Genomic DNA, 27,962 nt, shown 5'->3' with positions numbered 1-27,962 from the left:
AATTTAAAAAAATTGCATCTTTTTCCCTTAGAGTAAAACTATTTTTATGTTACTTAAAATAGATAAAGTTTTTTACAGATCTTTGTAAAATAAATGACTATAATGAAGGATATAAAACAAGGTGAAAGCTGAAAGATAGGAAATGAAGCCTTTATTTGACGGAGTTTGTAAATGCCAGAAACGAGTGGAAAATGCAAATCAAACCCAACTAAAACCAATAATTAGATATACATCATGATATTTTTCTAGGGGAGGGTAAAACCAATTATGGGGGGGGGACGTAAAGTGGCTAAACAAATCACTCTGTTGTGGGATCAGGTCGATACGTTGGTGATAGTGCGGTAAAATCCTAAACAGGCTAGTTTTAGTAATTTAAAGAAAATTTTGAAAATTATTTTAGGGTAGGGTACTATAAAACTCTAAAGCTATAACACTTTTCAAATCTGAAACTGAAGAGTGAAGAGCATAAAAAATTAGTTCGCTGTTTTTTTCTGCTAGTTTTGTTTGAAGCCAGTGGCGGATATAAGGGGGGTTATTGGGGTTATTTTCTAGATTTTTTTTCCCTGTGTTGCGTACTTTTATAGAAATACGCAAAAACTTCCTTAATAATGTTTTCTTACTTTTAGAAACATTGTAATTAAAAGTTACAGAAACATATGGAATGATAAAAGAAATTCAAATAAACATAAATAAAAGTGCGGCTAAAAATAAGGTTGTTGTGAACAATTCCAAAGTTTGCGTACATTTTTAAGCCCTTTCATTGGTTAATACAGATCTCGCCCCTCTTATTGGTCCAATTTGTACTGTATAATATAGTTCTGTAACATTTTCTACAGTTTACAACTTTACAATCACAGTTGGCCACAACAGAATTAGTTTGGTGGCATAAATTCCTCAGCATTTCACGGAATAAAGTTATAAATTTGTATCGAAACCCTTGGAGCTATTAAGGTAGGATCTAATGCATGAAGTAAGCTTAATAAAAGGCAATTAATATTGACTTAAAATAAGACGCAGATTTAAAAATTACAATTTTCATTATTAATATTTTCAATCAGTTTGAAGTATACGCTGCTTAAGGGGTCTGTCCTAGTGAACGATTTTTAGACCCCTGCCCCGCCCCCCAGCCCCCCCCCAATTTATTTTTTATTATATCTTATAGTAAGGTTAGGTTAAAACAATTTCTGGGTCGAGCGCTGAGTCTAGGACAAGCTAATGGGCCGAGCGCCGCGGCTAGGACAGGCTAGGGGGCCGGCGTTGCGGCCACATGATCAATTTTACAAATGTACAAAATCGATAGGAGGGGGGAGGGGGAGGGGGTTGGGTGCAAAAGTGTCATTCTCAAGGAAATTACCATTTAATGATTTATGAGTTGTGAAATACCTACAAAATTGATAGGAGGAGGTAGGAGAGACCCGGGTCACCCGGGGTCAAGATAAAGGGTTCTCTTTCACGCACTTTGTTTAACTTATTTATACAAATCTCAACAAGTTTTTTTGATGAGGTAAATATAAACAAAATAGAAAACAAAAAATATTGTTTTTATAATTTAAGAATCATTTTAGCAAAAAGAAAAATCAAAATTTTATATTATGTGTTCTTACAATATAGACTTAACTAAAATTCCAGAAATTGTTTTATGCCCTGGGTGGCCTCTTTTTAATCTATGGTGAACCCATCCTGAAACCCATATATTCCCAGCTGAGCAGGGGTAAAATATTTACTATTATCTTATGGGATTAAAAGTATAATATCACCCTTGCTGAGTACACCTCTCAATATTTGCGATTTTTTGCTATGAAGTTCCTGCATTCTTTTGAATGATCATATTCCAGCATTAATATTTGGGATTTTCTTTAATATGTACTTTTAAAAAGCTTAATATATTACATCTTATATAATTGACGTGCCATTTTTGTGTATTTATTTATTTAAATTCATATTTCTTTATATTTCTTAATATTTTCCAGGGCATAAAATTATCTAAAACCCTATTGGTTGAAGGGGACTCATAAAGTATTTTCGCCAAAATCATTTCTTTTTCTCGAGGGTTTTCTACTTTTTTAATGAGATTTTTAACCCTCTCGCTATAGTCTGGTTAAAAATCTCATCAAAAAAGTCTCAAACGCTCTCGAAAAAGAAAAGTTTTCAGCTCAAATACTTCGCCTCCCTTCAACCAGTAGGGTTATAAATAGTTATATTTAGAATGCGGGAAATAAAATAAACTTTATTTTTAACAAATAAAACAGGGAAATTAAGATTTTAGAAATAATTTAGAAGTTAATTTAGTCTTCATAAGATAATTTTTACTTTAAGTGATTTATTTTATAATATATGAAAGTGAGTTTTGTACTGATTTGAGGATTATACTCAAACGGGAAAGTCCGGGTCATTTCGTTTATTTTACAGTTGTTGAAAGTATAAGTTGTTGTTTTTTTAAACTGAAAAAGTCAGTTTTTTTTCGACTTCAAACCTTTCATCTCCCACCATGAAAAGCTTATTTTACCTAATGTATTCAATTAAATTTAATGCTAGATTTAAACAAATATAATTAATATTTAATTTGGGTCGATTAAACCTTTTTCAGTGGTAAAATAAAACTGCAAGCAACGAAATTTAAAGAATGGGCACAATACGCACAATTTGAATCTTTTATGTTTTAACGCATAGACCGATCCTTAGTTGACGGGGGTATATATTTCCTTGACAAATGGCAAATAATGTCCTTTCCCCATATTAGGCATCGTTTTATTCGCTGAATTTTGGGGAAAGTAAATGAATTTGTTGATTTTTGGAATTGTACAATAAAGTCGGCATGATAAAGATTGCTTAAAATCATCAACTGATTAATTTTTATCTCAGCTTCTTCAGAAAGTGACTTGTGAATTTCTTAACCAAAGGTAAAAGAAACACAAAAAACGACGGAAAAGAATTTCATTTTAGTATTGGTTAAAATTGCATTTTGAAAATCGCCTAGATTACTTCTGCTTGCAGGTTGGGGGAGGGGAGGGCAAAAATGTTTTGATGATAATTGATATCAGCGAAATCTGAAGAAAAGCTTCATTGCGTTACAAAGATTTTTATAATGTAATCTTAGAATATCGAACAGTGGCGTAAATAAGGATTCTGTGGGGGGAGGGGGGTCATTTGTTTCAATATTTGAAATCAACCCCCCAATAAAATTTTTTTTCCCCCCCCCCCCTAGAAAAAATATCATGATGTATATCAAATTATTGGTTTTAGTTGGGTTTGATTTGCATTTTCCACTCATTTCTGACATTTACAAACTTAATCAAATAAAGGCAATTCATTTGTGTTATATCCTTCATTATAGTCATTCATTTTACATTAACTACAAAGATCTGTAAAAAAAATTTGGGGTTAAAAGTTATTTATGTTACTTTGTTAAAGTTGATTGAGTAAGATTATGTGCGCGAAGCGCCAATAATTTTTTTTACATTTTTCCTTTTGATGGTAATCATGGACATGGAGAATGGAGATCAAGTTACAAAACGGAGATGTTTTTGTCCCCTAAGATTCTAGGGGGGGGGGGGGGGTTGAGTAACCCCAAATATCCCCCCTTATTTACGCTATTGATATCGAATTTTGTCCAGCTATACATGAAGTTGTGAATCGAATTGGGGGTTACAGAGGGACGGATATTTTTTTGTAATTTCAGTATGAAAACTAGAATTTTTTGCTTGAATTTCATGTCAAATAGTATAACAGAGAATGTAATACTTTCTTTTTTTTAATAAAAACTATTAATTTTATATTGAATTTCTTGATATTGAGAACATGTTATTATTATTTATTGCTATTATTTTGTATTGTTTCTTTTAATTTGATGGTATGGTACACAGGAAAATTCAAATGAGAATGAGTAATAATATCAAAATTCTATAATATTATATATTCCTGAACAATTAGAGTATATAGCAAAAAGCCATTTGTTAACCCTGTGATTTTTGATTATCCAATTTGTAAACAATAAACAATATGGATTTGTGTTTTTTTTTAATAAAAGTTTGATGAAGTAGTAATATCAAAATTGTCAACATTTTCTGTCGTTAGATTTAATAAAAATTTAAGCCAAAAAGTAAAGGGGGGGGGGGGGTCATAAGTTGTATTACTCTCAGGAAAATCTAAACAGTGGTTATAAACATAACTTAGCATATTGTCGACGCTGATTTTTTGCATACAAACTCACTAATGTTACGTATTGTAACTGCATAATGCAATTTCATTATAGATCGGAGCAAATGTGTGCGCGCGCTTTTTGTTAGAAAACACGTTTTTTTTGCGTTTCCACATGAACTTGAAATTGCATCAGGTCGCAAGAAATTCCCGAAAAGTTTGCGCCCAAGAGCCTCAAGTCCCCACGCGCGCGCGCAATCATGAAAAAATTAAACAAATATATTTTATTTCAAGCATGGGCCTGATTCTAAACAAAAGTAGTATGCGATATATCAAACTACTGGTAAATAGGGACACGATTAATTTCCGATGTCAATATTCTGACCGGCGCGCTAGTTGTAAGATGTTTGCCTTGAGAATTCAAATGTTTTGAATTCAATTTTGAAAAAAATTATTTGCCCTTCCCCCCCCTATATTTATTTCTGTTTACGCTCTTGTCGGAAGCTAAATACAATAATTTGATCAAAGTTTTTGAAAATATAAAATGCAATTGTTAGCTCAACTCGTCGGCAAATATGTCTTTTTACCCCACCCCCTTTTAGGAGAAAGGGGAGTGCACCGGTAAGGGGGATGGCCTTTCTACGGGCCTTTGAAATAAATTAAGTAAAACTTTAGTTTTGGAAGGTTTTTTAAATCTATAAAATCAACATTAAACTTGTGAATTATAAAAGTATAAATTGAAAGACGGATAATTAATGCACGAAGAGGGACATATATTAAACCAAAAAACAGTATTTTCTTTTCTGAGTCTGAACTTTTAATAATGCTCAAGTCTCTATAATAATCTAGAGTCAGAGTTTGAATTTAATGTAATGGATTAGTCCAAGTTTACTTTCGGGGTGAAGAAGGTGGTAGTTTCATTCAAAGGAGAAGTAAGTGCGGAGAGTTGATGTCGGATAGTTGCAAGCATACGCTGGTGTTAGACCTTAAACGTCTGTTATACAATCTCAATTGTGATTTTAAAGTGTTGCGAATTTATAAAATGCAGTTAAGCTCATTTCAACGAAAGACTGATGTGAGAAAAAAGTAAGTTTTAAGATTTTTTTACATTTTTGTGTTGTGACGGCTTATTTCAATATGGCGACCGTCTAGGTCCGTTCCAAATTTTCGGTACCTGCCTCTCACCGGTCTTACATTCCACCGCTCGATATACTTGGCTTTGCTTAATGTCAGCTGTTTTAGGTTTATTTTTTGAGATTTTTGTTTTTATTTTATTTTTTACCTTTTCAATTATTGGATTTATTAAATATTACTCTTAAAAAAATGTTTCAAAAAATTCTCCAAAAGACCTCCCTACGAATATATTTTTCATCAGGCGGGCCCTGGAATAGCTATAGGTATATTTTACAATATATCTGAAAGGGAAAAAGGGGGAAATGGAAGGAAAAAGAAGCGAAACCTGTTTGGGGGAAAAATATCATAATTTTCCCTTTAATAGCAATATCATAAAAAGTTGCACATTCAAGACTGATGTAAAAAAATTCAAGGGGGACCTGGTTATTGATCCCTTCAGGGCATCAAAACGCTCCATTATACAAACTAAATAAAAGAAATGTCCGTTGTCGGTGTAACCCTTTAAAAAAACAACTGCATGAAGTTGTTGCTTTGGGGGAAAAAAGGACTAAATAAATAAATATAAACTTTTTTTCCTTAAGAAAATTTGTTTGTCCCTTGTTTTCCTGCCTACAACTTTTTATCTCGCAATCTTAAAGTTAATTAAACTTTGCAATATCTTTAGATTGTTAAAACATTTTTCCTTTTGATTCATTTTTGTTTAGTTATTGGTTCGTTTTTAGCATGTATTTTCTGTCAAAATTATGTATGTAATAAAACAAAATGTTTAGAATAAACAATTTTTAAAAACATATCCACAGATAAAAAAAATAAAACCTTATCAATAATGGTTCATAATAAAAAAGGGATTCAGGCAGTATTAAATAATAATAAAAGCTGACATCAATTAGATTTTAAAATTTAAAGCCACTTTTTTTTCTTTAGATTTTTAGGTCCATTTTTCCCAGATAAGTTTTTACTAGTCTTAAATAGATTATTTTTTTGACAACTTGAAAGATTTTGTAAATGAAAATTTTATGAAAATTCTTAGCAATGCATCAAAATGTCAAATTTTCATTTATTTCACATGTGAATTTATAAAATGAAATCATAAACACTTGTTAAAACTGTTTTGTTAAAGAATAGCATAGAATATTGTATGCAATAAAACTTTCATCTTGTAATCCTCTATACTAGAGGTTTCACTGGAAGCAAATGTGTTGCCCAATTTTGTATCTGTTGCTCAAAAAACCCGAAAAACTTTTATGAGCTTATTTAAATCTTTTACAAAAACTGTTTGTTACGGCCTGAATTTGACATTCTTATGATTTTGGGGTTTCCACTCAGCATTACAGAAGTAATTGTGTTAAATATGAGAATTATAACTTCTCTTTGTGTTTCTATGTTACAAAAAAGGAGTATGGAATATAAGGGAGAAGAAAACCACCTGGCCTGCCCTATCATATGATTTTACATAATTTGATGATGGTATGTTTTAATAAAACTGATTTTTATATCATAAAAAATATGTTTGTAGTGCCAATATTCTTGCTTTCAAAAAAACTTTTGCTTGGTGTTATTCAGCTTACTTTTTTTCTGTTAAATGTATACAATAACCTATTCTGAATACATGTACACAGTGTATATATATCAGAGCTTGTTCTCTAATACAAAAACAGTGGTGGTGTTTTCACATACTTTGGGGGATTATAGTGCTCTAGATGGCTCATGCAAAATTCTTATCTGACAGATAATTCATATGAGAGACTCAAGCAGCCAAACTAATGTCCCCCAAAGTATGTAAACAACACAACCGTTTTTTATTCATTATAAGAGAGAGAACAGGCTCAGACAAATATTTCTTATCCAAATGTAGTACCGTCTACATTGCATGTATAATCATTTGGAAGAGCGAGCCGGGTCGTTTCCTTCTCCCTTATATACCATACTCCTTGATTTAAACATAGAATCTTAAAGTTATAATACTCATATTTAACAAAATTACTATCCTATATAATGCTGATCGTGGAAACCTTTTTTTAATCTTTTAAAACAACAAGAAAAATTTTAACTTATTTTTGGAGGATTTCATCATTTTTTAAATTTTAAAATATTGAATTTCAAGGTTACTTTTTTCAAAGTCATTTCAGGGACCATTTGTCCAACCTTAGTAAGTCAGCTTATGCCCCCCCCCCCCCGTTCTTACGGCAGTCCTGTACAAATCCTACCGCTCACAAACTCCTATCTCTATACAGCGCTCACAAAGTTTGGCCAGGTTTGAAAGTGTAGAGTGTAGATACAGTGTGTTTGGTTCTCGAGTCAGGCCTTTTCCCTTCCCTTACGTTCGGCTATTTTAAACGTTATTTAAAGGGAATTCGAGGATTTTGACCCGTAATCTGATCCTTTTGGTCAAGTACATTTCCAGGTATAAGTGAAAACTGAAAATTTAGCTTAAAACATGAAAAAATAACAATTCTTTGTAGAAGAACGTTTTCCAGACTCAGGTATAGGAGTTAGCTGGGTAATTTCCTAGTATACTGGCCGCAGCGCTCGGCCCCCTAGCCCATCCTAGCCGCAGCGCTCGGCCCAGAAAGTGTGCTAAATAACAAAAATTTAAATAATAATAAATTTGCTGAAAAATAAATGGTCATGTACAAAAATCGTATACTAGGACAGACCCGTTAGCTGTGTGAAATGTGTTTAATTATATAAGTGGTCATCTCAAAAATAACTCTGTTTTTAGATGAAATTGATGAAATTTTAAACTTATAGTTTTACTTTTTGGCCAATTTGTAATTTTTTAAAAATGTTTTTTGCTTCAGTTTCTAACTTTACTCCTTGCGTTTGAGCCGATTTTAAATCATGTAATCAATTAAAATTTGTTCATGGGCAAAGTTTCTTGTTTGGAAAGAAGGTTTATTTAAAAGTGTTTGTTCATAAATATTTCCGCATATTGATAGTAAAAATTGCACCTTCTCAATAATATTGTTTATGCAAATTATTGCACTTTTTCGATATTTCTACTATTTTAAAATTTCTTTGCAAAAAATATTAATTTCTTTTTGCAGAAAGTGTTCAGGTTAAGTTTTCTATTTTGGCCGTGCAATATTTTGATTTTAGTCTCAGCGCTCAGTTTTTCCCACCATGTTGCCGTGAAGGATAGTAAGATAGCTAACTAGACATTCGTAGAGTCTGGAATAGAGAGAGGTCCGGTATATTTGTGAGCGTCGTGGAACTAAGGGTGACCCAAATAATGAACTCATTTCATAACATTGCGTCACAAATAATTTTACGCCATGAAATGAGAAGTAATATTTTATAAATTCAAAATTGCTACTATTTTTAAGAATTTCCGTTATTTAGGAAAGGAGGTACATTTGTACACCCCCCACTGTTAGCAAATTATATCCCCCATGCAAATTCCCCCCCCGGCTTACCCTGCACACACGACGTTCTGTAAGTAAGACTGTTTTAAAAACGTTCAGTGCATTGGGGGGGGGGGGGTTAATATGACCCCCTTCATGATTCAAAACATTTTTTTAATTTCGTCAATTATAGATAATTGAACTGGAGAAAAACAAATGAAATACTATTTCAGTGAATTCAATGAATTTATCTTTAAGATAGAAAATTAAAAGTCAAATAAACCAAAAAATTAGGAGTTAAAATCTGTACTGATTTGGTTTTTCTTAAATTAATTTCAAATCTAGATTTTTTAAGTGAGCCTGCAGTTATACTTTTGGATGACTAGTTTAAATTCGACCTAAACCCTTTTTGCATTAATTGTACTTTTAATGATTATTTAAAATATTTCTGATCAAGGTTTGGATGTAGAGAAAGAAGTTACTGCTATGAAACGGGTTGAGGACAGAGGTGGTACACAAACTGCTACAAAGGTATTATTATTATTTATATTATTATTTATTCTCAACGCAATGGATAGTTTTTCAGTGCAAATTATTCTCCATATTGGGTATATTCAATTCTGCAAAATCGGAATCAAGATCAATTCTGTCTCGTTTTTTCTAAATAAGAGTATATTTGATATTGCGAGGGATAACTAACTGTTAAAAAAAAAATTAAAAATCTGTATTGAAGGGCAAGTTTTTTGTTAAAGTTTTTTATTAATTACCCCTAAAAATCGTTTGTTTTCCCTTGCTTCAAAAGAAAAAACCGGAGAAAGGAGAAAAGACGAAGAAAATTGTACACCCCTGCACTGGATATTGACAAGTCATATTATTTTTATGAAAATTATTATCATAAAGGGTTTTATGTATTAAGAAAAACTTCCTTATCGGTTAATTATGTATTGCTTATAAAGGGAACAAAGCTCATTTCTGTTCTGAAATAGCATTAACTGCTTTTTATATAAAGGTTAGATCATCGTAGGAATAAACCTGGATTTCCTAAATCATTGTCAACACAAAAAGTGTTTTGCGTTTTCTTGGCGGAATATAAACAGAACTCGGTCTGAGCACTTTTCAATTTGTTTAAATTTCTCCAAGAAGATTCGTAAACATGGGAAAACCTTGATCCCTTTTTTCAGAATTTGTCCTGGCTTTAAAGGGATTGTAAGCTTAATTTCAATTCACCCTTTATGCAAAGATGAAAATTTCCCGACTTACATCGGTACCCTGAAAAGCTTGGCTTGTTCAGGTTTTAGTGAAAAACTGATTATATTCAATTGTGATTTTTCTACAGAAGTTACTTTCACATTTCTAATGCAGGAAAACAAAAAAGAATTATCAGAGATGATCACTTCTTAACCTATGAAGACGACAATGTCTTCTAATTTTTTTATTATGTATAGGTTTCAAGGGTACTCGTTGTGAATCGGGCATTGTCATGTTTGCGTGTATGGTCACATGAAATTACCCTTACAGTCCCTTTAACAATTTTTTTAAGATTGAAGGAGGAACCTCTGTTTATCCTGTCCCTGTCCGGATGCTCCCTGAACTAGCGACATCAATGCCGCCCACACAGGGTGTCACTGTAACAGGTAAAAAAAATCATGGATGATAGAAATGTAAGTGAAAAAAAAACATTTCACCGCCCTCACCATTTATTGTGTGGCAGCTTTTATGCAATAAGATACCATTTGTGGCACATTTTATGGACTGTGATACTATTGGTGGGATATTATTTTGTTTAAATGTTAAATGGCATTTTTTGGGACATGCCTATAAATTTCACCCAGATTAGTTCTAGATGCCCCTCATATTCAGATTAATGACCTTTGAAAGGTCAAAAACTAAATTAACCAAGTAAAAAAAGTTTTAAAAAACAAAACCTATTGATGTAAAAACTTATTCTTACTTTGTTTGAATTTGCAAGGATTCCCGTTGGAATTAAAAATTGGCTTAGAAACAGCACCTGATACCTTTAATCTTCTAGTTCACAATCAGGGGTAGAAATTACTTGTTACAATACCTTTTCGTCAACTTAATCTGTTTCTTATTGTTTTATAGCAAGAGATATTTCAAATAAGTAATTGCAATTGGGATAATACCTTTTTGGTTAATTGAAGTAAACTTGTTCATTTCCTAAGTAGAAATTCTAGGGTCTAAAATTTTATACCTTTTTGAAAAAGAACAAGGGAAATTATCAAGAACAAAACAAATTATAAGAACAAAACAAGAATATATTTTTTGATTTTTCTGTAAAAAAATCTAGAAATGATTTCTCAAGGATATTATATTGATAAAGCTAGTAATATTCTAAAAAATAATTTTGTTTCTATTTTCAGGGCCCCCCAACTACGGAGCTAGAGTGATCCCCCAACATGTTGCTGTGTATAGGGAGGGGGCAACATTGACCCCCGCCCCCCCTGCCCACTCTGCTCAGCCTAACACAGTTATTCATCAGCTAACTGCAGGTAATAGTAGAAATCAGAAATATAAAAATTTAATCAACAAAAATATTAGCAATCAAATCACTCCTATTAATTATAACTTGTCAATTATGCCAAGTGTATTCAGTTACTAGTTGTACATTCTAGGGACTGTAAGCGTAATTTAAAGTGACCCTTCATGCAAAGATTCACAACTGCACCCGTGAAACCTTTATCTGATCAGTATTGTGAAAGATATTGTCGTTTTTCTAGGATTATAAGTGTTCTCATAATTTCTGTATGTTTCCTGCAGTGGAAAAGTCACTTAAACAGTTTTCCAAATCATAAACAATAATTATCTAATTTTAAATTAATCAGTCAAAGCTTTTTGAATCAGGCATTGTAAACCTTGCATAGAGGGTCACTGAAATCAACACAAATTTGGATTTTTTAAGAAACTGATATTTTAAACTTTAGCCCGATAATCTTGGGAAAAGGAAATCATATTTTTGAAATATCTTGTTGATCACGGTTTTTTTTATCTCAAATAAACTCAAATATCAGCCATATTTATTGAGACGCATTGTTATTTCTATCTAACCCTTCCTTTTCTTTTTAATTCTTCTATTTTCTTTCTAACCCTTTTATTTTCTACTAACCCTTCTATTTCTATCTAACCATTTCATTTTCTATTAAACACTTTTATTTTTTATCTATTCCTTCTATTTTCTATCTAACCCTTCTATATTATTTCTAATCCTTTTATTTTCTATCTAATCCTTCCATTTTCTTTCTAATCCTTCTATTTTCTATCTTGCCCTTCTATTGTCTATCTGACCCTTCCATTTTCTTTCTAACCCTTCTATTTTCTATCTAACCCTTCAATATGTTATCCAACCCTTATATTTTTATCCAACCTTTATATTTTTATCCAACCCTTATATTTTTATCCAACTCTTATATTTTAAAGGCTTCATTTTCTATCTAACCCTTCTATTTCTAGGTCCGAAGCAAGGAGAAACTATCTGTTTACCAAATACTCCAGTTTCTGTTCAGTTTTCTAGAGCTGTTGTAACAGGTACAAATTTATCAAACACAAACTTTATCCTTCGCGTTTACACGTAAAATATTAGGTGAGTACTGAGTATATGATTATTAAAGGATATATTAACGTTATTTCAGGAGACCATTCAGCTCAGTTTACAATTGTGTCCTTAAAAATTTACCCACGCAACAAGCTAAAAATATCAGTATTTTTCCATTGTTAGTTAAAAAGTTTTACAACGTCCTCAGAAATCCGCAAGTCACTTTTACAGAGAACCCTCAATTGAAAATAATCAATTTTCAATCCGTTAGATATTGATATCACATTCATCGTTGATCTGGTTTGAAGGTTGTATGGTTACCGTTGTTAATCGGACATGTCACCCGAAGGTTCACTTGAAATTATGTTACATAAAAATGTCAATCAAAAAATTTGTTTAAGCTTTTCTTCTAAACCGAATAAAATGGAAAAACATTCTTGCAGTATTTAAAGAGGCAACAAAACAATTTTTGAACTAATTGAAGACGACAGAAATGCTTTTGGAAAATTCCGGGAAATGAACCAAAAAATATACGATTCAAACATTTTCGAATTTCTTATTTGCCCAGTACATTTTCTCAGTGGTTTCAGTTTTGAAGCAGGGGTAAAAGGGTTTTAAGGGTTTAAGGGAACAATAATTCAAAATTTGTTCACGGCCTTCTTTAAAGGGAGTGTTCGCGAAAAATGAAAGGGGGTATAGGCTTAATGCGATAAGAAAGCGCTTTTGATCGCTACTAATCTTACTTCTATCTGTTGCGTCTATAAGGAGAAAATTGTTAAAGACGTCTCATACCGAATAACATGGCGTCCATACAAATTGAGAAAATTCCAACATACTACTTAGACCGTAAAAAAAAATCAATTTAATTTCAAACAAATCATTCAGATATTACAACCTATAGTCATCGATTATCTTTCGCCACATTTATATATAGTTGATTTTTCATAATATGTTTTAATTATTATGATCTGAGAATTACATTTATTCCTGTTTCGAGGATTTTTGGTAAGGAAGACGACATTTCCATAGTTTCCAGGAATGTTCGACAACAAGTTGTAAGCTAAATATTATTTTAAAAAACAAAATCAAAACTAGTATGAAATATTAAATATATACAAATGTGGCGAAAGATAATCGATGACTATAGGTTGTAATATCTGAATGATTTGTTTGAAATTAAGTTGATTTTTTTACGGTCTAAGTAGTATGTTGCAATTTTCTCAATTTGTATAAGTTATTTGGTATGAGACGTCTTTAACAAGTTTCTCCTTATAGACGCAACAGATAGAAGTAAGATTAGTAGCGATCAAAAGCGCTTTTTTATCGCATTAAGCCTATACCCCCTTTCATTTTTTTGGAACACTCCCTTTAAAATCGATATTAAAATTGTTTATTTAAAGCGTTGTTATTTCACCATTTATCTAAAGGTTTTTTTCGACATCAAAGGACTCAAGGTATTAAGTTGTTCTGTTCTTAAAAGATGTTCGTCTATGTAGTTGCAAGCCAGAGACATTTGACAGTGGGTTTATTTAAAAAAAAACGATACTGACTTATATATATTTGAAAAACAGAATGATTGAAAAATTCCCATTTTTATTGATAGTTCATATTTAAGACTTTGCCAACCTAATACACCGTTTAAAAAAAAAATAACATTACAGTTAATTTGCGATCAATATTTACCAATGAAAAGTTTTTATATGTCAAATCTAAAGTAGAAACAGCAAATAATATCTTAAAAATTAAATTGTTCTATTTGAAAGATCTTTTATTTAATTACTAACACAAATGACCTGTTCTATTTAAATAAATATGGAGGGAAAAATACTTGTTGTTAATTATTGAATTTGTTTTAGGAAATTCCATTGTTGCTGTAACTGCGCCAAACGTACAGACAATGCAACTGCATCAGCCCGCGCACATTCTTCAGAAGAGCGCACACACGGCAGCTGTTTTCGGCGGCCAGACGACGGTCCGGACGGTTACACCGGCGCAGGTGCTTCCGACTTCCGGAAATCCTTCTTTTCAGGTATTCAATATTTCAAAGGGTTGGTCCACTTAGTCAAATTCTACCACGTTAAGATATCCTTAATTTTTTCAGAAAATAATTATCTTTTTGCCAGATATCCCCGGATTCTATACATGGATTTAAAAATGTTTAGTCTTCAAATCAGTTATAAAATAATTTATTTTTCCAACAACGGAAATTATTTCAAAATTTGAAATTTTGTTTTATTTAATACTTATTTATCCTAATGGTAAATCGTTAGATCTTAAATGTAAAAAAAAATCACAAAAATTACAACAAAAAAAGATTTTCTTTCTGTGTAGAGTTGTGACAATTTTGAATTTTGTTTTTGTGTCTTATCATTTTGAACCTTTGTAATCACACTAAACTGAGCTAGCGGTAAAGTTGAAATATGCCTTTGATAGGCCATGTACAGTAAAAGTCTGGCCGCGTCATCAAAATTAAAACCGGGTTGACATAGAATACGGGCGAGGCGGTACTTGCCGCGCATCACTAAGGCCGGTACAAGGGGTCGGCCCTGTTCGAAGTAAAATCGACCTTAGTCCAGCGTGTTATCTTTTTAGTGATAAAACTGTCGTTTTTGGTCATATTTTTAAAAGTTGGACATTTAATTTATTTTCTATCAGGAAATGTTCTTGAATAAAGATAAAGCCAATAGATAATTTCGATTCTCAATTAATTTTTCATCTAATATCCCAGTTTTTATAGAGTTAATCGGCACTTTAAACTGAATCTAATAGGACTAGTGAAATTTGTTTCTGTAGTTGATTCACCTTAAAGGCTTAAGCTATTAGGATTAATATTATTAATATGGTTATTGTTACCATTCTGCTACTATTATGATATTGTTATTGTTTTACTACTAAAAATACCAATAAAAATTGTATTCAGTTATCTAGCAATATTATAATTTTGTCCTGTTTCAGAGGTTGAAGGTTGAGGACGCTTTGTCCTACCTGGACCAGGTGAAGTTCAAGTTCGGAAACCAGCCTCAGGTCTACAACGACTTCCTTGATATTATGAAGGTAAATAAACAATCAAACGTGAGGAGGAGAATTCAAACATTTCTCTGAATAAATATCAGGGGTGTTTACTTTCTCTTCCTCCCCCCCCCCCTTTTGTAAAACATTATTTAGGTTTTTTCCGCAAAATTGGGGAAAGTACATGACTGAATAATATACAACTGAAAAAGCTTTTTTGGTTTATTGGTGACGAAAGCTATTATTTTTCGAAAAATACTTTTCTCGTCGTCCTTGAGAAATAAAAAAATAAATATACCTGAAATTTCACTGTCGAACTAATTAAAATAATCTGATTTTTTTATTAATATTATTCATACACCATACAAACCCTATTCGAGTTTTTACAATAATAGATCTTTAAAAAAGTTAATGAAAATGGCCGGATTAAATGTAATCGATATTTCTTGCAATATGTATGGAACGTGTTTCTTTTTTAGGGAGCTATTTTTGCAAAACTCGTTGAAATTGGTAATATTTTTCTAAGCGCTGTTTGCTGTACCATACGGTATGAAAGCATTAATGATTGTGGATTTTATTTATTTTATATTGAAGAAAAAAAATTATCATTAATATTCTTATTAAAGTTGTATAGTATTTACTAGAAATTCAAGGCGCTTCGCGCCCTTCTTTCTAGCCTCTTTCTAGCCTTTGTGAACATGTTCTCTTTGTGTACATCGTAAAACAAAACAAAAATAATTCGCGGATTTTCACAACAAATTTCGCGGATTTTCAAAATTTTTAGAAATTTAATGACGATCGAATTTTGATGGAGACAAATATTTGAAATTTTGATTTTTCATAAACCTTCCCTGGGGTCCCTAGATGTCCGATCCGATCGGTTCAGCCGTTTTGACGTTTATTGGATACAAACAAACAAACAAACTAACAGACAAACAGACAGACAGACAGACCAAATTTTTAGTATTTATGTAGTTGAAAGTTGACGTACAAATATTTTGATCAATTAAGGGTTAAGATTACAAAATGAATTAATGTAAGAGTTAAACAGATGACATACAACAACATTTCCTTTGTTCTCGAAACTTGAATTTTCAGCTGAGACATAATGTTTAAAATCTACAAGCTTGCAAATTCATAAATTTTCAGTATTTTAATACTTTATTTTCGACAGGAATTCAAATCCCAGTCGATAGATACACCTGGAGTCATCTCTCGGGTTTCCATGCTGTTTAAAGGACACCCTGAACTAATTGTCGGGTTCAATACCTTCCTCCCTCCTGGATACAAGATAGAGGTTCAGACTAATGAAGCTCAGCATCCTAGTTTACCAGGACATGCACATATACATCAGGTACCAGGGGGGCTAGATGGATGAGTAGTAGCTTAGTTAAAGGGACTGTAGACGTAATTTAGAATAATCCTCTTTGAGGTTCATGATTCACGATGTTACCCTTTAAACCTACTTGGGTAACATTTAGTCATATTCTATCAATTTCCTTCCTTGTCTCCGCTACATAAATCCGTAGATCACTTCAGCGAAACATCGATTTTAATCGGGCATGTTATTTTTGTTTATGGATGGGCACATAGAATACAGTCGAAGATTATTTTAATTTTTATTTAAAGTAGTCTACTCTTTTTTGTGCACTTCATTGTGTAGTTGCATTGAATTGTAAGTGAAATAGTAAAGTCAATTAATATCTGAAGTAGGACGAGTTAGATTAAGGAGGGTTGTTTTTATTTCTTGATAAAGTAGATTTTTATTGGTTAAAAGTTAGAACTTATCAAAACTATGTGATTTTTGTCTTAATTAAAAATGTTGACGTTGACGTTGACGTTGACGTTGACGTTGACGTTGACGTTGACGTTGACGTTGACGTTGACGTTGACGTTGACGTTGACGTTGACGTTTTGCTGCAGTTAATAATTAGATGTAGATTTAGAATTGAAATGAATATCTTATGAATGGAAAAGGTTTATGGTGTGGACAAGTTTTTAAGATTTAGTTGTCCCATGTGGTGACGGGAAATAGCTTGGTTATTTTTTTATTGTTTAAGGGTTTTGGACTTTTTCATTTCTAAACTTTATTCTGTAGAAATTTGAGAAAATTGTAGAGAAAATTGAAGTAAGAAAAAGATCTTTTGCATATATTTTCTCACAGGTTCTAAATTTGACACAGCTAAAGAAAGGCAAATGTTTAGAATAAACAATTTTGACATTAAAAGTAGAAAAAACCTGAAAAGTATTTTGAAACAAACCAAGCCATGTCCCATGACTAGTCCTAGGTAACTTTTAATCTGACAGGTTTAATCTCGTCCCAGTCAATGTTTCAGACGATTGTGCACACACCCCACGGGATCCACATGATGGGGGCCCAGGGTATGATGGGCCCCGCCCTCACAACCGCCGCACAGCTTCCACAACGCCCCCTCACCGCCCACCAGCCAACTAAGTACCAGGTCAAAACACTGAACGATGTTACGCCGAATCATCCCCCGCCGAGAACCGAGATTCTACCCGCCTCTGTATACGCCTGCCCACCCGCTGTCGTTAGTTTATCTCAACCTCTTCCTAATCCTCCGCATATAACTCTTAACCCTGCAGTGCCGAGCATCCCTGTTTCCCTACCCCAGCTGCCCACCCAGCCCCAACCCCCGCACTCGGGGGCTAACCAACAACCTGTTGAGTTTAATCATGCCATCAACTATGTAAACAAGATTAAAAACCGGTTCCAAGGTCAGCCTGATGTATACAAACAATTTCTGGAGATTCTTCACACATATCAGAAGGACCAGAGAGCGATCAAGGAGGGAGGAGCGCCAAAATCACTACTCACTGAGTCTGAGGTAAAAATGAAAAGAAAATTCTCGATATTTAAATAGAAAAATGCCAGCAATTTATAATATGAGGTTGCCAAACTAATTGGCCAGTGTAAATTACAAGTTCTTTGTTTAACGGGAAATCTAAATATGTCCAGATTTGTTGGATATGTAGTTTATGGTAAAAATGTAAATAATTTGTGGTAAATATGTGAGTAATGTATGGTAAATATGCGAGTTATTTAGAGTAAATATGTGAGATATTTGGAGTAAATTTGTGGAAAAAAATCAAGAGTTCGTTGCCATTTATTACATAATTATTTTTTAACAGTGTAAATTGCAAGTTTTGATAGAATGGATTTTTTTTTAAATACAAGAATTTCAGAGCTAGTAACGTTATAAAAAATAAGTTGCAACTTATTCCTCTCGTAACTAGACAATTGCATGAGGTTGTAATTTTTTGTCTGGCTTGAAATTGTAGGTAACAGTACAATCGTCGTACTAAGACTTACAAACTTCGGACTGGTACAAACGTCGGACTGGTACAAACGTCGGACTGGTACAAACATCAGACTGGTATAAACGTCGGACAAAGGAAACAAACTTGATTTGAATTATAAGATTTTTTTTATGAAAAGGTTATTTCCTTTTATTGAACGGTCTAATTAAAATCTACCCCATAAGGAACTGAGTTCTTGCCACTAACTCAGATATATTCATCCATATATCTTTGCAACCTGATGGTATTAACCTTTGCTACTTTCAAACTTCAACTGTTTAATCTTCCAGATTTTCTTACGTTGAAATATCAAGGGTTGCAAAGATATTGGCATTAAAACAGGGGGCGGAAACGTCTTATATGTGTGTCTGTACCAAAAGAGTGTGTGTAAGTAATAACGAACCAAAGGCATGTACTGTAGGTTTATACAGTACATAATCTCGTTATTTGTACAGGCTAGGAGAGTACATTTTTTTATTGTTAATTGTTTACATAAAAATAAGTTTAATGTAATATATCATTTATATATTTAAGTCAACACTGTAAGCCAAATTTTCATGCAAAGAATATAACTTGATTAAAGTTTACAATATACTACTCGTTATTCAAGCTTAATTATATTGACGACATTGTTCTGCAATTTCCTTGACTGGAGTCATGTTGTGTGTTTGTACCAAAAGAGTGTGCGTGTGAGACACGAACTCGTCTGCAAAGCAATAGGACTGGGTTTCACATGCCAGACCAGCGCCATTTCCCTTCCCTTTATACTTATTCCCTGCATTTAAACATCAGAGTTTGTGACACAAACTCGCCCCCTTTTTTGGTTTGTTTTTTATATTGTGCTACCCTCAAAGGGTTTGGAGCTTTTTTCTTCGATTTTTATCACAAGAATAGCAATGGTATTTTTTTTCAAACTCGGCCATAGTCCGAAATTTTTTTACAAATGTACCTGTCCGACGTTTGTAATGGTACCAAATTGTATAATGGAATTCTCGACGCTTCATAATGTGATGATTCGAATAATACAAGAAAGTATCAAAAATTACAAAGTTGATGTTTAACATTTAACTCGCACAATATACAAAAATATGTTATGAAAGTACTGTAATTGAAATAAATACTTCTTCTTCAACAGAATTTATAAAAGGCTCAATCAAACAACTCAATATATATAAAAAATGTTAAAAGTAAAATTTAAATTTTTTGTTTTAAATTGTTTTTTTTTAAGGTATACGCCCAGGTTTCCCGACTGTTCCAGAACCAAGAAGATCTTCTAGCGGAGTTCGGACAGTTTCTCCCGGAGGCCACCAACGACAACTCTACCGAGGCCATCATGGTCTCGAGCAAGGGCCTTGCAAATGACCACTCTTCTGCCACTAAACGTAGTGCACCTAAACCCACGTTAATACCGCCGAAACCCGCGGCTGAACGCCCGGTAGAACCTTTGAAGCGTCCCATGCAGCCGGGGCGAATGCAACCGCCGACTAAAAAGCCTCGACTGGGTGTTCTTAAAGACGTAAGCCTCGCCGAAGCCGGGAAGTACGGAACCCTCACCGAGTTCGCGTTCTTTGACAAGGTGAGGAAGGCGTTGAAGAGCGGAGAAGTTTATGAAAATTTCCTGCGGTGTCTGGTCTTGTTCAACCAGGAGGTGGTAACAAGAACAGAACTAGTTTCCCTTGCTACACCATTTTTAAACAAGGTAAGCAACTAAATCATACGTCTGGATTTTATTTTGTAATATTCTGAAAAGTAAGTCACTGCAAAATTTAATCCTCCCCAGTCCCCACCCCCTAAATAAAACCTAAGATTTGTTTTTTATTTACCGCATTGAGAATTTTTAATAAAAGTCGGTGCTTCTAAAAAGTTTTTAAGAATGACAGTTTTCATCTCAACTTGCAAATAATTTAGCATTACATTTTTTAATTTTATCATGTTATTTATCAATAATCATTCTATATTATTGTCCTCAGGCTTTTTTTACCGTCCTGCAAATACAAATTACTTTTTTATTCATTGTGTCCTTATCTTCAACAATTAAAGAAATAATCTTTGTGAAGAAACAAGAACTGACGAGGGTCAACCCAGACCGAAATATATTTTCAATAAATGTGAAACTTTGTTGCAAGATAAAATCAAACATTTAAAACTTTTTAATTCAAGGCTTTAACTCAGTTTAAATATGCCAGTAATATGTTCAATACATCATTTGATCATAATTTTATTTTAATTGTGATTTTGAAAATTGTAAATAATATAAAACATTAATTATTAGTTTAAAAATCTAAGAACCTAAGAATTGTAAAGGCTTTTTTGTGATGAAACTATAAATTTAAAATGTTTAAAAATATATTTTTCTAGAATCCTGATCTTCTCCGCTGGTTCAAGGATTTTGTCGGTTTCAAGGATGCAGGAGGGTTCAAAGACGGGACCGGAGTTGCAGGAGCTAAGGAGGGAGGGGTTGGAGCTTCTGAACTCCCTACTCCTCCTCTGGCCCAGCCTAGGCATGAGCGAATGACTGGAGATGCTGCCATGGAAATAGGTATAAGCAAATAAATAAAATTTTTCATCGCTCAAACGATTGATTGTAAATTCTACCCCCCCCCCCTCCCCCCCCTCCAAGATGGTTTAATAAAATGAAAACATTTCGGCACACTCCCCCTTGACGGATACAAGCATAGAAACGTTTCTGTTTATAAGTTTGTGTTTCCCGGAGAAAGCTGAAGACTAGTTCCGTACCGACAAGTAGGTTCAGGAGTCCTGAGTCACTGTGTTACCTCGTCCCTTGACCCAACCCGTCCTGATTGTCCCAACCCGACTGAGCCTCTATATCCAGGGTTCGAAGGGGGCGGGCGGAAGGGGGGAGGAGTGTATCTATCTATCTATATTTAAGAATATCCCGCCAGTTTTCAATCCAAAACAATATCAGCTGAGTGACAGTTTGGAACGGACCTGAACCTGTAGATAGATAGATACAAACTTATCTGTAGGAACTCACTCAATTCTTAATTCCCTATCTTGTGTGAAGAAACTACGCACGTTAAAGAAGTCCACGAAACAGAACATTTTGCTGGTCTATATTTGTCATAGTTATATCAGATTTTCATTTAACTAATTTCCAATTTTAGACTCAGTCCAATACACGTTTTTCTTGTTTTGTTACACCTTTTTATGGTCACATTGTTTAGCATATGAAAATTGAATTTTTAAATCTAGTTAATGATTTTAAATTTAATCTTTTAAAAACATAATCTTACCATTTCCTTATTTTCAGATTATGCCTCGTGTAAACGGTTGGGTGCATCCTACTGCGCGCTCCCGAAGAACTTCTTGTTGCCAAAGTGCACTGGACGGGGACAAGGGAACACCTTATGCAAGGAAGTCCTCAACGACACATGGGTTTCCTTCCCAACCTGGTCCGAGGACTCCCAATTCGTCTCCAGCAGAAAAACCCAGTTCGAAGAAAACATCTATAGGACTGAGGACGAGCGCTTCGAGTTCGATGTTGTGTTAGAAACGAACCGTGACACGATAAAAGTGCTCGAGTGTGTTCAGAAGAAAATGTCTCGAATGCCACCGGAGGAGGCAGCGAGATACAGATTAGATGACTGTTTAGGGGGAACAAGTCCAACAATTCATCAACGCGCAATTAGACGGATTTACGGAGACAAATCCGCGGATATTATCGACGGATTAAAACGGAACCCTGTTGTTGCCGTCCCACTGGTAATTCGACGACTGAAAGCAAAGGATCAAGAATGGAGGGAAGTACAGAAACAATTCAATAAAATCTGGCGCGAGCAGAACGAGAGAAATTACTTACGATCCTTGGACCACCAGGGAATTATCTTTAAGCAGAATGATATAAGAACTATTCGATCCAAATCATTGCTGAACGAGATCGAGACCTTGTACGACGAGGCGCATGAGCAAGAGGAGCAGAGCGGTCAGGTGGTAGGTGGACCACACATCACATTATCGTATTCGGATAAATCAATGTTGGACGATGCAACTCAGTTGTTGATTCATCACGTGAAACGGCAGACCGGGATACCTAAGGAGGATAAACAGAAGATTAAAGTTTTACTCCGACAAACCCTTCCAGATATTTTCTACCACTCCAGGATGGAGATGAGTGATGAAGAGGATGAGGAAGAAGAGGAGGATGAAGAAGAAGAGGAAGATGAGGAGGAGAAAGAGAAGAAGAAGGAGAAGAAGGAGCGAGGGAAGGTAAAGGAGATAGAGATCAAGGAGGAGGAAGTACAAGAGGAGATGAAGCAACATGAGGTTCCTCCTAACATCAAAGGAGCGTCAATGGACGACGAGTACACTCTTCTAATGACCAACAACAACTGGTATGTCTTCCTCCGCCTTCACTACATCCTAACCGAACGATTAGCTAAAATCTACGACCAGGCGGTAATCATTGCCGCCGAAGATGGCGATTCCAACCTAGATCGGAAGGAGAGCACCGCCGCCGCACTCCGACTTAAACCAAAGAACGGATTATCCTCGACCGATTATTATCCTACATTCCTCGACATGGTCAAAAGTGTCCTTGACGGAAACATGGATAACATCGCATACGAGGATACATTGCGAGAAATGTTCGGAATCCATGCGTTTACCGCATTTACCCTTGATAAAGTTATCGCAAACGCAGTGCGTCAGCTGCAGCAACTCGTCTCGGACGATACTTGTCAGGACTGCTGGGACCTGTATGCTGAGGAGAAAAAGAATGGAGGGACGGGTGGACCGGTTAGTTTAGCTCAGGATAGATATTTTAATGAACTTCTTTATCAGAAGAAAGCGGAGAAGCTATTAACGGATGAGAACTGCTTCAAAATAATCATGGTAAGCTTTATGACTTTTTATTAGATTAGTAATATAAAGACCTGGGAAAGTTAAAAGTCATATGTTTTAAGACTTGATTAACATTTCTATGTCATTTTCTTCATTTTGGTTTCATAGGATTCTTGGAATACTGGATCAGGGTCCAGTTCATGAACAGACTTGCTAATTTTATGACAAAAAAATGAAATTAAAATTTATTAAGCCTTTTTTCGTATATTTTTATGCTTAAAGCATTAAGTTTTTTTTACAGTTTTTCGTTGATATTTTTACCTGTAAATACTGATTCGTGAATCTGTATATTTTACCCGATCCAGGAAGAATAAAAGTTGCGGATCCAACGGATCCGGATCCCCAGCACTATTAGGATATACATAATTAATAGAATGTCATAGAATTTAAATATTTCTTAAACTAATGGTATGTTTTATGACACAAATTTATAAAATTATTTGAAAAGATATTTAAAAATTTTGTTATTTTTATTTACATAAATAGCGGTGTGTCCGGCGTTGCCAGTGGAAATTTTGCGACAAATTTTTAAAAATCAAATTTTGAAAGAAAAAAGAATTTCTAGCCTATGTTACCCAAGGGTAAACATTATTTTCCTCAAACAATGTTAGCTAATTTGGTCAAGACGTTTGGCGAGCTATAACTAACATATATGTTTATGAGCGAAGAGCTTTATTATATAGATTATTTTGTTTAGTACCGTGAGAGTGGACGGATGACATTAGAACTCCTTGACACTGACAGCGACAGCCGGGGCGGAAGTGACAACGATGAGGAAGGAGAGACAGAGAACCCCGACAGTTACCTCGACCGATTCCTTGGCATGTCGATCAGCGACGAGGCCCGCAACCATTTGTCGAAGAAACCGGTTTTTCTGTGTCGCAGTGTGCGACGATACCGGAAGAATACTCGACACAAGATAGTTCCGCGACCTGAGAAGGACACTACGGAAGAAAGGTAGAAACACGTTTTAAATGGAAAGTTAAAGAGTTTTAGTTAGTTAGGTGTAAGAGGATTTAAATTTTAAAATGGATTGAGACCAATTCCAAAAGAAGCATGTCAGATTCCCTGTTAAGCTTTGAATGATCATGATCAGAAGTGAATCAGATATCCTTTATTTAGTTTTAATAATTATTTTGAATTTAATATTTCTTTAAAAGTGACCTGCGTAAATTTGCGTAAATAATGGAGGATGTTGCCAGAATTAAACACTTTAAGCTTAAAAGAAAACTATGATATCTACATCATTGATCAGATAATGGCTCCAAAGGGTATCATTTTGCGACGACAGTTCCTTGAGTTGGCTGGTTCTTTTCTAATTCTATGTTGAGAATTCACTAAAGTAACTATAGGAAGAATGTTTTAAAAACTTAATTGTATGCTATTTTAGACTTGGGCTTTTAGAGCAACATGTTTTTTATTACAATTTTTGGTCGATTTTTTCCCCTTGGATCCAGATTCGTGGATTCTCGTATTTTTAGCGGATCCGTTTCCACGGAGATAAAATGTTGCGGATCCAGTGGAGAACATTATAATCTCTTGTTGACGGATTTCGGAATGATAGTTAAAAAATCAAAAAAAAATTTGTCCAACCCCACCTCTTCACAACTTTCACTGAATTTTAAGTTTATTGACAAAAAAATGTAGTAAAATAACCATTTTTATATTTATGATAATTGTCAGATTACGTGTTGAAAACTAATGCTATTAATTATTTTTAGTCCTGTAGTTCCTGCAGTTCCTGGTAGTCGTGTATCCAGACTAGGACTAGAGGACGAGACTATTCTCTGGGAGGAGAACTCGTCCTGCTCCTTGTCCCACGATAACCTTAAGATTCTCTGGGTGGTGAACTCTGAGAATTATATATACAAGAGACACAGTCTTAATAGAGCTAAACAGGTATACAAAGGTTTCTTAATACTTGCCCAACTTTTATACTATTTTATCTGGATTGAATGGGCTGAATACTTGGCCAACTTTTATACTATTTTATCTGGATTGAATGGGCTGAATACTTGGCCAACTTTTATACTATTTTATCTGGATTGAATGGGCTGAATACTTGGCCAACTTTTATACTATTTTATCTGGATCGAATGGGCTGAATACTTGGCCAACTTTTATACTATTTTATCTGGATCGAATGGGCTGAATACTTGGCCAACTTTTATACTATTTTATCTGGATCGAATGGGCTGAATTGTTTGAGGGAGAACCCCATGGGTAACATAGGTCAGAAAAATTGAATTTTTTTCTTTGAATTCAAAATCTTTTTTTTCAAAATTCGATTTAAAAAATGGCAGCGCCGGACACTTCAGTTCGTATTTTTTAAAATATTAAGTTCAAGATTTGAAAGACCATGTTCTGTGTTTAAGACAATTTTAGAAGTCGTATTTAGGAAGTGGCAAATGCGTTTGAGAAATATTATAAAGGAAAATTGAATTTTTCTGTTTCGTTTTCTTGCTTAAAATACTTTTTGTCTATTTCTCGCCTAAATCGTTTTCTTTCTAAATCTTAAAAAATGTTTTTACGCTGACTTAATTTCCACCTCGAATCTTTTGATACCCATTTTAATATGTGTTGACGATAGTTTTTAATAACTTTACTGAATAATTAGTTAAAATGGTCCAAAAAAATCGGGTTTCTCAGCGCAATTTTAACTTAATTTCGGGCAATACAAGTTCAATGGTCGAACTATTTTCTTTTTCAAATGAAAAGAAATAATTTTTTTCGATTTTTTATTTCCCAAAAAAAACATTTTTTCTATTAATGCTTGGTTAATTAATGTTTATTTGATGTTTGTATTTAATTTTTTTTTAATTTTTCAGACTCATCCTGATGTTTGTCGACGGAAGTACAAAAAGTTTAATTCTTGGCACTCCTCCTGGTCCGGTGTTCATGTGAGTGAGGCGGCTCAGACCACGCACAACGAGTGGATGATGGGTCGAGGAGTGGGGCTCGCCTCAAATAAAACGCATCGTGTTACAATCTCAGATCCTAATAGAACACCGTATAGGACATTTGTCAAGTTTAAGGCCGAGATGCTGAAAACCACACTCTAGCTCTAGATTAAGCTCAGCAGCCGGCTCAGATCTGACTCGAGTTTACTTAGCTTTGGCTCTATAAGTACTTTTGCTGGGTTCTGGCTCAGATATGATGTCCGGTTAAAGCTCAAAGCTAAATTTCACCCCGGATACCGACGTGAGCTGATCCGATTATTATGGATATACCTACTTCTGTTGGATATCCTCAACCTCACTGGATATCAGCTCTCTTCAGATATTCGGGTGTGGATGGATATAAGGTTGTTCTGCTGTGATATTGAGCGTTACCGTTTTTCATCTTAGATGAAAACGAATTTGATCGTTCAACGATCAGTTTTTAAGATGCAAACTTGATCTCTAGACCAATAGGTTGTTGGCTGAGTTGATCTCAGAGCTGCCCGGCGGCCGAATCTTCAGGTCGACCAGCCGGGTGGCTGCCACCAGTGACTAAATGTAATGGTATCGCCGTGACTCACTAAGAAAGGCTGAAATTGTAAAATTTATCTATGAAGACTCTGACAACCAAAACTGGTGATTTGTTTTCATAATAATATATCGATGAATTCACACAAGTATTAATTAATTAATTGTAACGTATACTTTCTATAACTGTTCTCATTAAAGCGAACTATATCTGAACCATGTTCTTATTCATTTGAAGATGAGCCAGGAGAGCAAGTGTAATATATGTAATGTTTATTGTCGAGAGTTTTTAATGGGAGATTAGGATAAAAATTGGACGTATAAATGCTGTTTTGTCCCCCCTTCATTTGACACGTTTTACCCTACCATTAATGTACACCACCCTAAAAAAATGTTTCCGAAGGGGAAAAATTAATTTTAAGAAAATCTTAACTGTCTGGAATCCATAGACTAAAGCAGATTTTGATGTTTTAGAAATAGTTCAATTGAGAGCAATCTCCTTTGTGTCTGGATTAAAGGGATCAACATATGAAGAAATTCTCAACATTCCTATTTGGAAGATGGAGAACTACTGAAGTATCGAATAAGTTAATCTTTTGCTTGAGAGCGAATAATTTTACACGTCATTTATCTACCATCCACAATTTACCTCAGCTATGAAGAAGGATTTAAAAACAAAGCTACCCGAGGTTTTACAGATCTGAAAGTAGACTATTTTTAGAAGTCCTAGTCGAGTCCATTTTGATCAAATTCCTTTTAAACTTTGTTGTGTAATTTAGAAAGGAGTTTAACTCAAGGGGTTCCAAGAGATTAATAGAACATCCAAAATGTTTTGAGCTTTTTTGCTTAATTCCTATCTTTTGAAAAATTTATCTAGGTAGAATTATTAAATCTGAAGAAAATAACCATAAAAAAATTTCTTGAGTTTTAAACCTCGAGCGATAAAAATTAAAGCACATTAAGGTATTTGAATTCTAGTTACTGCAGTATTCTCTTAAGAGGCTGAAATGTAAAAGGTCAAGACTCATTCTGTGCAATACCTTAAAATCAATACGATATTTTTATGCAAAGTGAATAAATACTAAGGTGGGCCAAACTCTTAGTTGGATGACGACATTTTATGAGGGGTTTAAGATATTT

At 34.0% G+C, this 27,962-nt stretch overlaps 1 protein-coding gene across 4 annotated transcripts; it reads left to right on the top strand.

Moving 5' to 3' along the window:
- The first annotated feature begins 829 nt into the window (after nt 1–829).
- LOC111707155 (paired amphipathic helix protein Sin3b) lies at nt 830–27,038 on the top strand. Of its 4 annotated transcripts, none has more exons than XM_023480187.1 (15): nt 830–951; nt 9,073–9,146; nt 10,156–10,249; nt 10,997–11,125; nt 12,084–12,158; nt 14,022–14,194; nt 15,121–15,219; nt 16,349–16,528; nt 17,499–18,023; nt 19,724–20,194; nt 20,854–21,034; nt 21,767–23,346; nt 24,053–24,312; nt 25,077–25,254; nt 26,184–27,038. In XM_023480187.1, exons 2-15 carry the CDS (start codon nt 9,102–9,104, stop codon nt 26,415–26,417), a joined length of 4,224 nt encoding a protein of 1,407 aa, XP_023335955.1. In that variant the 5' UTR covers nt 830–951; nt 9,073–9,101; the 3' UTR covers nt 26,418–27,038. The 4 variants fall into 4 exon arrangements, with proteins under 4 accessions (XP_023335955.1, XP_023335957.1, XP_023335956.1 ...); XM_023480189.1 differs by lacking the exon at nt 830–951 and adding an exon at nt 5,084–5,223; XM_023480188.1 differs by lacking the exon at nt 830–951 and adding an exon at nt 7,444–7,525.
- The last annotated feature ends 924 nt before the right edge of the window (nt 27,039–27,962 follow it).

This window comes from Eurytemora carolleeae, unplaced genomic scaffold (genome assembly GCF_000591075.1).
Source record: "Eurytemora carolleeae unplaced genomic scaffold, Eaff_2.0 scaffold680, whole genome shotgun sequence".
NCBI classification, from domain to species: domain Eukaryota; kingdom Metazoa; phylum Arthropoda; class Copepoda; order Calanoida; family Temoridae; genus Eurytemora; species Eurytemora carolleeae.
Note: the sequence above shows the minus strand (reverse complement) of the source record. Positions and strands in the feature narration are given on the sequence as shown.

Coding starts and splice junctions, on each gene's coding strand:
- LOC111707155 (XM_023480187.1), top strand. CDS start 9,102: ATGAAACGGGTTGAGGACAGAGGTGGTACACAAACTGCTACAAAG. Junction 20,195..20,853: donor CTACACCATTTTTAAACAAG/GTAAGCAACTAA, acceptor ATATTTTTCTAG/AATCCTGATCTTCTCCGCTG. Junction 25,255..26,183: donor GTCTTAATAGAGCTAAACAG/GTATACAAAGGT, acceptor TTAATTTTTCAG/ACTCATCCTGATGTTTGTCG.